We start from the raw sequence: 12,305 nt of genomic DNA, 5'->3' as shown, positions 1-12,305 counted from the left end.
GCAGCCACAGCAAGTTCTCCAGTGAATTGGATAGTACAGCTGTGGCTGCAGGGCGCACAGATACGGAGATTTCTCCGTTCCTCAGCAGGGCAGCCATTTTACAATATAAAAGAAAATAGAGGTTCTGGACTCTTCCCCACTGCTTCCTGGCGCCAACAGAATTTTCAGCGCTATTTTACCTCTCCTTATCGGACCCTGCTATGCCCCTCCTGACAGGACAGTTTTTTTCCTGTTTTAAACACTTTTTCTGCAAATTGTCTTTTAGAGTGTATGTGTGCGTGTGCTTGTAAGACTGTCAGTTTATCACTTATAAGAGTAAATACAATTATATACAGTGCTGATATTTCTATATAATACAGACTGTTTACAGCTGAAGTCATCACATATACTTTATTAAGTAATATACTTGAGCCCTTAATACATTTCTTCCTGCATATAGTCTACTATTATATTTCCTTTTGAATAGTTATTTATAATTAAGGCTGTGTGACTAAGCATTGGTGTAAAATAGTATGTGTGTATATATATGTATGTATATATGTATGTATATATATATATATATATATATATATATATATATATATATATATATATATATCACATACTATTTTACACCATATATATATATATATATATATAAGGGACCTCTAAGAAGGCAACTGCTGCAAGGTCTGTTACGCGTTATAATTGTACAAAATGTAGCTCAAAATTGTCTTGTGGACAGTCTGACCCGGAGGCCCTGTGTACGGCTTGTGATGCGGAGATTCGGGAATACAGCCAGATTCAGTCTGTTTGGGCCGCAGAGGAACCTGCTTGGTTGCGTTCATTGACATTGACCTTAGCTGACCTCAAACGGGTAGGTTAATCTTCTGCTTCTAATTCTGCAACACAACAGTCAGGCCTCTACAGAGATGCTCCAGGTGGAATCCTCTTTGGCCCAAACTCTAGCGGTCTCGGCCCAGGGTTTGGTTAAAGCCACTTCCTCACTGGAACACCTATTGAGTGGTGCTAGAAAACCATCTCATAAGCGTCAGATATCACATGAGATTAGGGTAGCATCGGATGAGGAAGGAGAACTTCATAGAGATTCTGGTGATGAGGGTTCGGTTATTGTGGATGACACGGTTCTAGGGATTGAGGATTTGGTACTGGGAGTTAGATAAACGTTAGGTTTTGCCAACCCAGAGTTTTCACATGCTGCTTTTTAAAAGACAGATGAAACAGCTTATTGCCTTACCTCCTTCTCCTCAATTAATGGACATGATTGCGGATGCACGCTGTTTTCACATGCCGGGAAATTTTAGCGCCCTCTATCCTCTACTGGAAGAAGACTCCGAAAAGTGGGAGACTTTCCCAAAAGTAGATCCACCATAGTCAGGTTGACCAGAATCACTAGCCCAGTGCAAGGGGGAGTTTTACTTAAAGATGCCACGGACAAGAAATGTGATTATTTTTTTTGCTCCGTTCGGCATATGAAACCGCTTTTACTATTTTCAGACCTGGGGTATGTCTATAGCCTGGGTAAATAAGGCCATTCATTCTTTGGCAGAGCAGTTAGCTAAAGGAATCTGAGATGATATAGACCGACCATATCAGAAAGGCTTCTAACTTCATGGGTCAATCTTCTCTGGATGTTAACTCTTGACACCAAGCTTTCAGTAAACATTATAGCTGCTAGACACTCCTTGTAGCTGCGATCGTGGTCCACGGACGCGGATTCTAAATGCACGCTGAAAGCAGTATCCCTATTTAGAGCTAGATTAGACCAGCTCATATCTGAAGCAACGGGAGGCAAGAGCTCCTTTTGCCAGATACCCAGGCCAAACCTAGGTTTTGGTCCTTTCGTCCCTTTAACACGACCAGGACATCCCCAGCCAGAGGGCAGTCAAATGCTCCCTCGAGAAGTGGTTGCTGCAGGGGCCGTGGTTCCTCTAGACGCGACTCCAAACCACAGCAATGTGCTGGGAGCACGTTGTCTTGTATTGCGGGATAAATGGCTAGATTTATCAACCGACCCCTGGATCAGGGGCATTATTACGATAGGGTATATCATAGACCTGACCCATTTTCTTCGCAATCGATATTTCACCTATGGCCTCCCAACCTGTGGACTCCGGTGCAGGGCTCTCCAAGTGATGATCCAGAACATGTTGGAGTTGGGGGTGATTATTCAAGTTCCGCCAGTAGAAAGAAGTTTGGGGTTTTACTCCAATCTCTTCCTTGTCCCGAAGCTGGACGGCTCTTTCAGACCAATCCTAAATTTAAAATATCTCAACCGTCGGATCAGAGTACTAAAGTTCAAAATGGAGTCTCTCAGATCGATCATTGCGACCATGGAACAGGGAGAATTCATAGCTTCCCTGGACTTAAAGGACGCGTATCTTCATGTTCCCATATGGCAGGGACATCAGCGTTTACTACGATTTGCCATACAAGACGACCATTACCAGATTAGGGTGTTACCCTTTGGATAAGCCACCGCACCAAGGGTTTTCACCAAGGAGATGGCAGTCATGGCGTTCAGTCTCCACTCTCAGTGCATCACAGTAATACCTTACTTAGATGATCTTCTTTTTAAAGCTCCGTCTTACGAAATTCTATCCCAGCATCTTCAAACCACCATATCTTTCTTGGAGGCTTATGGTTGGATAATAAATCGACCAAAGTCCTGCCTAATACCAGCGCAAACAATGCGCTTTTTAGGCCTGATTTTCCATACCAGGTGTCAGAAGGTATTTCTCCCGGAGGACAAGATTCACTCAGTACAGATAAAAATCAGGGAACTCTCTCCGGAGCTGTATGAAGCTGCTGGGCACAATGGTTTCAGTATTCAAAGTAGTAACCTATGCTCAGTTCCCCTTGAGAGCTTTTCAGTGGGAACTACTGCAAAAATGGTCAAAGTCCCATTTGCACCCGGACAGACAGATGATCAGTCTTCCCTCTCCTGTAAGACAGTCCCTTGCCTGGTGGCTGCACAGGTCTCACCTCCCCAGAGGTCGATCCTTACAAATATGGGAGTGGATAGTTGTCGCCACAGATGCAAGTGTGTCTGGATGGGGAGGATTCATCTTAATTTCAGGGTTCGTGGGAGCCTCTGGAGACGTATCTCCCCATCAATGTTCTGGAGCTAAGGGCCATCTACAATGTGCTAGTCCAGGCACAGGTTTTTTCTGCAGGGAAAATCAGTCAGAGTGCAATCAGACAATGTGACAGCAGTCGTCTATATAAACCATCTAGGCGGCACTTGCAGTGCCAGGGCCATGAAGGAATCCAACATGATAATGCTGTGGTTGGAGAGACACATTCCTGTCATTTCAGCAATATACATTCCCAGCGTGGAAAACTGAGAAGCACATTTTCTTAGCAACAAGGTTCACCCAGGAGAATGATCTCTACACCAGGAAGTGTTCAATCTCCTAGTTCAGTAGTGGTGTTGTCAAGAGATAAATCTCATGGCGTCATGCTTGAACGCCAAGGTTCCTCTATTCTGCTCAAAATACAAGGATCCTGCAGCAGGATTCGTGGACAATCATGGTAATTCCATGGAGGATTCACCTAGTCTATTTATTCCCTCCTCTTCCAAAGCTCCCGAGGGTTCTCAAGAAGCTGAAGAGAGAACGAGTACTGCCATCCTGGTGGCCCTAGAGTGGCCGGGCCGAGCTTGGCACTCAGACCTTCTGGGAATGGAAAAACAACCCCCATTTCAATAGCCTCTGCTTCCAGACCTACTCACTCTAGGTCCTCTTCGATGCCACTCATTTGGTCGGTTGGCTTTGACGGCGTGGCTATTGAAACCATGATTTTGACAGCTAAAGGGTTTTCTGCAGTGGTTGTGAAAACCATCATCAAAGCCAGAAATCCATCTTCTGCGAAAAATTATTACAGAATCTGGAAGACTTATGTTCTTTGGTGCGGAACAACGCACCAATTTCACACGTCACGGTTTAACCTTTCCAGGTTACTAGCCTTCCTTCAGGCAGGTTTAGACGAGGGATTGCGTTTAGCCTCCTTGAAGTTGCAAGTTTCCGCCCGGTTTGTTTGCTTCCAGTGCAAGTTGGCTCTTTCGCCAAAAGTTCACACTTTCCTAGAGAGCGCTTCACATTCTTCCCCTGTTTGTACACCCGGTGGAACCATGGTATCTGAACCTGGTTCTTCAGGCATTGGTCCAACAACCATTTAAACCTTTAGATTTGACGGATCTTCGGGATATCACTTGGAAAGTGGCATTTCTGATGGCAATGTTTTTGGCACGGTGAGTATTCGAGTTGGGGACTTTGTCTTGTGCCCCCCCCAATTCCTTGTTTTCCATGAGGACCGGGCAGAACTTTGTACCAAGCCCTCTTTTGTTCCTAAAGTTGTTTCTCGTTTTCACTTGAATCAAGAAATAGTAGTTCCTACTTTCACTTCAAAGTCTTGGTCTTTAGATCAGTCCTTGCTATTGTTAGACGTGGCTAGGGCCCATAAGCACTGCGGGTTTGCGCAAAACCACAGATCTTTGTGTTGTATGATGCACACAGACGTGGTTGGCGTGCCTCTAAGGTATCTTTAGCTCATTGGGTCACTACTACCATCAAGTCTGCTTATACGAAGGCAGCTAGGCCAGTCTGTTCACTGAACCAGGGTGGTAGATGCTGGGCGGCGTGTCATGGATCTTCAGCTGAACATCTGTGCAGGGCAGCTATGTGGTCTTGTGTCCACGCTTTTGTAAAATTCTACAGACTACAAAGTTTCCATCTCAGGATGCTAGCTTTGTCCGTAAGGTTTTTTCCGTGCAGCCGTGTCAGAGCAGTCCCTCCCTTAGGGGTAACTTTGGTATGTCCATTATGTTTTGCAGCATCCCCCAATTGGACGTAAGAGAAAATAGGATTTTTGTACTCACCAAAAAAAAACTTTCTCGTAGTCCATTGGGGGACACTGCGCTCCCACACCTGTTCTGAAAGTTTTACGGGTTGACTATGTTGTGTTGTGTTGGTTGACTTACTTTGACCCTCCTTTGGGCTTTGTTAGACATAAACTGAGTACTACTCCTGTGGGAGGGGCATAGCAGGGGTGGAACTACACTCACAGATTTAACTGTTTAAGTGCCTGATTCCCGGGACCTCCAGATATACCGCTATGTTTCGCAGTGTCCCCAATGGACTACGAGAAAGGGATTTTACGGTGAGTACAAAAACCCTATTATTGTGCATTTTTTTGTTTTGTTTATTAAATTGCTTGTAATTTGGGCTTATGCATGTCCGTATTCAACCACAAGCAGATCTTAAGAAGTGTACAGTCATGGCCAAAAGTTTTGAGAATGACACAAGTATTGGTTTTCACAAAGTTTGCTGCTTCAGTGGTTTTAGATCTTTTTGTCAGATGTTTATAATTTTACTTCAGTATACCATAGCAACATTTCATAAGTGTCAGGCTTTTATTGACAATTACATTAAGTTTTGCAAAGAGTCAATATTTGCAGTGTTGACCCTTCTTTTTGAAGACCTCTGCATTTAGCCCTGGCATGCTGTAAATCAACTTCTGGGTCACACACTGACCGATGGCCACCCATTCTTGCCTAATCAATACTTGGAGTTTGTCAGAATTTGTGGGTTTTTGTTTGTCCACCTGCCTCTTGAGGATTGACCACAAGTTCTCAATGGGATTAAGGCTTGGGGAGTTTCCTGGCCATGGACCCAAAATTTCGATGTTTTGAACCCCGAGCCACTTAGTTATCACTTTTGCCAAATGGCAAGGTGCTCCATCATGCTGGAAATGTCGTTGTTCATCACCAAACTGTTCTTGGATTGTTGGGAGAAGTTGCTCTTGAAGGATGTTTTGGTACTATTCTTTATTCATGGCTGTGTTATACCACTTTCATACTGCCGCCCCGGCAATATCCCGGGTTGTTAACTTGGGATATTGCCGGGGCACAGGGCAGTATAGATAAGAAGATTCCCGGGTCGGGCGGTTTCATACTGCACCTGCCCGACCCGGGTTTTAGAAATGACGTCATTTTAGTACCCAGAGGTCCCCCTGACAGCCGGCAACGCACCGGAGACACCGCTGGCTGAAAATAAGTTAAGTAAACATTTGTTTTGTATTTTTTAGTAATTAAAATCTTTTTTTTTTTTACTTTCCCATTTTTTATTTTTTTTACAGTATGAATGGTGAGACCCGGGAATTACACGGGTTGCACCATTCATACTGCAGGCGAGCGGGGTCCAACCCGGGAATTACCCCTCGCAAAATCCTGGTCTAAGTCCCGGGATTTTAGACCCGGGATTTTGTGGTTGGACTATTCATACTGCACCAAGACCCGGGTTTTTCAGCGTGCCTCTGCAAAAACCCGGGTTTTTGGTGCAGTATGAATGGGGTATTATTAGGCAAAATTGCCACTCCCTTGGCTGAGAAGCAAGCCCACATTTGAATGGTCTCAGGATGCTTTACTGTTGGCATGACAGAGGACTGATAGTAGTGCTCACCTACCATCAGTTCTGTGTCATGCCAACAGTAAAGCATCCTGAGACCATTCATGTGTGTGGTTGCTTCTCAGCCAAGGGAGTGGGTTGAGAAGCAAGCGTTTTTCCAGATGCCCCAAACAATCTAAAAAGGGGTTCATCAGAGAAAATGACTTTACCCCGGTACTCAGTAGTCCAATCCCCACTACCTTTTGCAGAATATCAGCCTGTACCTGATGTTTTTCCTGGAGAGATGTGGCTGCTTTGCTGACCTTCTTGATACCAGGCCACCCTCCAAAAGTCTTCGCCTCACTGTGCGTGCAGATGCACTCATGCCTGCCTGATGCCTTTCATGAGCAAGATCTGCATTAGTCGTGCCCCGATCCCACAGCTGAATCAACTTTATGAGACGGTCCTGGCGCTTGCTGGACGTTCTTGGGCGTCCTAAAGCCTTTTTCATAACTATTTAACCTCTCTCCTTGAAATTCTTGATTATCCAATAAATGGTTGATATCCTTGCCTGTGAAGCCCTTTTTGTGTAAAGCAATGATGACTGAACGTGTTTCCTTGCAGCTAACCATGGTTAACAGAGGAAGAGCAGTGATTTCAAGCACCACCCTCCTTTTAAAGCTTCCAGTCTGTTATTCTAAGTTAATCAGCATGACAGTGTGATCTTCGGCCTTGTCCATGTCTCACATGTGTTCACGAGAGAATCACTGACCTGATGTCAGCTGGTCCATTTGTGGCAGGGCTGAAATGCAGTGGAAATCTTGTTTTTGGGATAAAGTTCATTTTCATGGCAAAGAGGGACTTTAAAATTAATTGTAATTCACCTGATCACTCTTCATGATATTCTGGAGTATATGCAAATTGCCATCATAAAAACTGAGGCAGCAGACTTTATGAAAAATAATAATTGTCATTCTCAAAACTTTTGACCATGACTGTATCTTGTTGAATATGGTCTAGGTATGCTCTGCACTGACAGACACAAAACAGGATATATGGAATATAAAGTCACAGCAGAACGCACAGGGGAAAAAAATAATTCAATTATCAGCACCTGTTAATAATAGTCATTAATGAAACATCATTTTATAAAAAAAACACACTTTTTTTTCTCCCCATGCAATACATTTGTTATTAATGTCTTACCCTCCTCGTTCCGCCCATGGAATCGAAGGCTGTCGTAAGTGTCCTTAGTGCACAAGGATGAATTGCATACACTTGCGTTCTCTGGTCTGTTTCTGGGGAAGCGCAGAGCAATTTAATGCAAAATACAGCATGACTTATCAGCATTTATGTTCTGTAATATGTGCAGTCTTCCACTCCTTGTTTTAAATAATCCCTTTGATCAAACAGGATTTCACTTTCTATCCCCATGAAGTCTGATAAATACATTGACATAAAAACTACAGCACAGAAATCAGTGAAAAAGCTTCTGTCAATACAATGTTTCTAAAATAAATTTGGGACAGTTGTCATAAATGTAACAGCTTTTGTTACACGCAATGTGATTTCTTTTGTACATGTATGAAGAATATTTTTAAGCAGTGATCAAACTAAAAGCTTAAGCAATATTGTTCTTGCATGCACATTTATTTTATATTTTCTCATCAGAGACGTTAGCAAACTAGGATTGGTGTAAATTATTGTGAGGAGTATTGTATGTAATGTCAGTATTGTGAAACATTTTTAGTTTTGTGTGCGCTACTTAACTGTACGCTTCGCCTGGTCTACATTTTGGTTGAGCTGATAACAATATTTTTATTGAGAACGTTTATTGTTCAATCTGTTGCTTTATTTCTAGGATGATTGGAATGAAAATCCCAAGGTTCCATTACTGTCTGGTCCAACCGAAATAGCAGTATCACACAGTAAAGCAAGAACAAGTTATCTGACTTCAGACTCTGAATCAGGTCCTTTTTTCTTTTTTCACAGTCTTTTCTTGTTCATATGCTGTGATATTTATTATGATTAATTTAGTTTTTGTTTTACCAAAGAGGTCTGTCCCTCCAACAGATGCTGCACATTGTGTCCAGTCAAGTTATTGTCAGGAATATACATTGGAAGATAGAGCGTGCTTCTCAAAAAGCCAGGAAGTAGATTCTGTAAGAATATTTGTGGCCCTTTTTGATTATGATCCAGAGACCATGTCGCCTAACCCTGATGCTTTTATGGAAGAACTTCCCTTCAAGGAAGGACAGATTTTACAGGTAAAACTAACTTCAGCTTGTCGATTGTGGTCTGTAGCAATGTTTAGTGAACTGTTCTCTAAAAATAGTCTGGGTAAAGATATACATTGGGAAAATAGCCTTGCACCATTTAATATGTTTTATATTATACTATATAGTAGTGCTTCGCAACCTAATCTCACTCTCGGCACACCTAAGCCCTTCCCAGAATTTCGCGGCACACCAAAAGCAAAAATATACAAAAAAAAAGCAGGAATTACAAAGTGCATGCACAGAAATTACATTTAATTGTTGTTTTTTTATGTAATAAATTCGCAGCTAATAACATTTTTTTTCTTATAACTAATATTAACTATATTAGTTTATAACTATAATTAATATTAGCTTTTAACTACAATTAATGTGATACCTGTGCTTGTTTTTACTGAACACAATAGATATATATTCGGCTTCATATTTGACAGAGCAACTCTAAGTTCTTGGTCAAGCCTCCTCAAGCACGACCGCTTATCATTTTTTATTAAAACTAGAGTTGAAAAACTTTGTTCACATAGATACGTAATAGAAAATGGGAGCAGAACTGCAAAAGCCTTGATGGAAATCTGAGGATATTCTTCCTTAACTGCAATCCATAAAACATCCAATGAAACTTCGTTGAATTTCAATTTTAGCGTTGCAACATTCCTCAAATCAAGAAATTCCGGTTGAATCTGAAGAGATTGCTCCTGTAGAATTTTCAGCATTCGTTGCAAAAGGATTCGGATCTTATCGTATTGCTTCTTATTAATTGTGTAAAAGTATTACTCAAATCTCTGTTGTAACAATATTAAACGTTGTTGAGCCAAATCCAATATGATCTGCTTGTTTTCAATCGTAATCTGGTTGGACATTTTTGTACATAACTTCATTTGCCAAAGTTCGAGTTTTAGTTTAAATCTGTTTAATTTGTCAGAGCATGTCAATACATTTTCATTCTAACCTTGCATTTTTGTATTGAGTTCATTCAGGTGCTCGAATATGTCAGCCATGTACGCAAGTTTGACTATCCAGTGATTATCTTCGAGTAGCTGGTGCAGTTCAGATATTTTGATTTAATAGAAAATGACCAACCTCATATTTTGGTGTAAAACAATAGGAATTGATAATTGGATCCCATTTCTGCGCAGAGTATTTAAAAAATTCACAAATTTAAGGCTCTTGATTTCATGATGGTTATGATGTTGATGTATTCATTCATCCTTTGCAATAGTTGTTCTGGCTAGTTTTTGACCATTATACTTCCTGATGTATGCAGCAATGTGTAATTTGTATTGTCGGATTTTGATGTTTTACACACGAGACAAACCCCTTTTTATTACCAATCATTGCCATAGCGCCATCTGTGCAAACACTGATGCAATTACTCCATTGAAAGCCATAAGCTTCAAAGAAATCATTTGTTGCTCAAAAAATTTCCTCACCAGTAGTCCGCTCTGGAAGCTCTTTGCAAAATAAATAATGTTCTTTTATGGAGTCCTCGTCAACTAAACGAACAATACTTATTAGTTGTGCTCGGTTTTTAATCTGTTAATTCGTCGATTTGAAGTGAAAATTTCTCAGCCATTTTCAATTTTGTAACTAGTGTTTCCAGAATATCGTTCGACATATCGTCAATACGTCTTTTAACAGTATAAGCCGACAACAAATTTTTGCTCACTTCCTTTACTTCAGGCCCAAGCATTAATCGACCATTTTTCATGCATGCTGGTTTAATAAGTTGTGACAGGATGGATCACCATCCTGTCTGTTGTTGCTGGGAACCGTCTGGGCTCACTTTGCCACCGTTCCCTTTCGTTTTCCCATATATGCCCTCTTGTCGCAGTAGGAGGGGCTTACAAATTCTGCCACGACTGAACTCCTTACAGGCATCCAGAAATGGGTTTCTTCTGGATAATTGATGCTGCTAATGTACCCTGTTACTGGTGAACCTGGGTTGGTACTCCTGACCTCTTCCTATAGAGCAGGGTTGCTGTGGATGGATCCCCCCTGGCCTATCACACTGACCAGAGCTGCTGGGTAGCGGGCAGAGCAGTGGTACTGGATGCTGGGTCCAAACCTCAGAAACAGCGGGGAATGGATTAAATTTTGGGTCTATTCTGTAGGTCACAGGATTTTCAGCAGGAAAAGACATTTTCAAGCAGGTCTTTGAAGCAAGTGATGTTTATTTGCAGTCACACTGAGGAAAGGTACCAGTGATCAGGTCAGATGGAACCAGAAGAACAAATTTCAATACAAGACAGTGCTTTTTATACAGATTTGAACACAGCCTCACAGGGTAAGCCAGCCCACTAAGGTCTGAGCAATTCTTAGAATAAGGATGCAATTTGTTTACCCAAACATGGATTTACATGCAATGCAAAGCTAACAATATTTACAGTTATTTGTGATATCCTAAAACTTACTGTGATTTCCTGCATCTTATTTAGGACACAGGAAATCTAACAGCAGTCTAATTAAACCTTTATGTGCCTACAGGTGCTGGACCCTCACACATCAAAAGGTCCAATTAACATGAGATTAACATGGGTCCTTTCTTCAGACAGTCGCAGAATACACATTCCCAAAGAAAGGTTCAAAAGCCCAAACAAGTCATTTCCCCACATCACGATACACAAAATACTTCCTTCACAAAGGCTTATTGTATCAGATATATACCTCAGAAATCATGCATTTCCTCTAGCAAAGATACAACAAGCAAAATTTCTTCCCCTGGTCTCAGAAATAAAGAGATCTCTTTTACCAACATACCCACAATATCAAAAATAAGTACATTTGCAATTATATAAATAAGCGCCCTGCGCTATTTCCTTTAAATAAATTTATACCATATGTTACTTATAAGTGATCCAGTCACATAAGTCCTTAACCAATAGTATGTGTTTTTTTCTGACGTGCAATTAATTTTGCAACATGGTATCTAGCTTCTAACGCTTTGTCAGAAACTGCCGGACGACCTCATAAATTGTCTGTTTTAGATTTCGGTTTAAAATCCCCTGAAAATATTACTTGTCCTTGTTGGCACAATTAGAATGTTTTGATTCTAAATGGCAAATCCGTTTACTTGGCACTATTGCCTCGTTTGAAAATTGTTCTCTACAAGTTACACATTATGGTTTCTACTTCTTCACCACACCACTAAAATCCATATCGAATGTATTCTTCATTGTACTGCCTTTTTACAATCTTCGTTTGTTTGTTTTTTACAACACTGCTCGTTCTGGATTCATCATTATTTGTCGCTGAGGTTGGACATTCTTTCCGCAAAATCTTGTCCATATTTAAAAGGGTATAAAAAAAAATATATAAATTATCTGTATTGTTTTTAACAGAAAAGAACACTCCCGTAAGAAAAAAAAAAAAATCAATTAAATAGTCTCTGCAGCAATGCGACAGCAGATGTGATCACTGGCCGAATGTTTTCTCATTGCTTAATTATTGTTCCCACCTCAGTCCTCATATCTCTCACATGCAAGGCAACTAGTCCAGGGTTGCCAACTCTGAAATTAAAAACAAGCAACCTCTAAGTGAAAAATAAGCCCAAACCAATCCTAAAAAGCCCAACTTATGTCCCGTCACCTGTAAGAGAGGTGATTGAACACAGAGGAGGTGGGGTATGCAGGGCAAGTACTCTTGT

At 41.2% G+C, this 12,305-nt stretch overlaps 1 protein-coding gene across 11 annotated transcripts in view; it reads left to right on the top strand.

Moving 5' to 3' along the window:
- The window catches only part of TSPOAP1 (TSPO associated protein 1), a 341,002-nt gene that overhangs the window by 257,695 nt on the left and 71,002 nt on the right, over nucleotides 1–12,305 (top strand). For 10 of the 11 annotated variants that reach the window (XM_075196596.1, XM_075196605.1, XM_075196597.1 and 7 more), the window contains 2 exons: nucleotides 8,248–8,356; nucleotides 8,460–8,653. In XM_075196596.1, the coding sequence (XP_075052697.1) occupies nucleotides 8,248–8,356; nucleotides 8,460–8,653 (303 nt within the window). Of the gene's footprint in view, nucleotides 1–8,247; nucleotides 8,357–8,459; nucleotides 8,654–9,186; nucleotides 9,470–12,305 lie in introns of those variants that run through there. The other variant, XM_075196604.1, reaches the window with a different exon arrangement.

Source organism: Mixophyes fleayi, chromosome 2 (genome assembly GCF_038048845.1).
Source record: "Mixophyes fleayi isolate aMixFle1 chromosome 2, aMixFle1.hap1, whole genome shotgun sequence".
NCBI classification, from domain to species: domain Eukaryota; kingdom Metazoa; phylum Chordata; class Amphibia; order Anura; family Limnodynastidae; genus Mixophyes; species Mixophyes fleayi.
The sequence above is the reverse complement of the archived record's forward strand: the minus strand, read 5'-3'. Positions and strand labels throughout refer to the sequence as shown.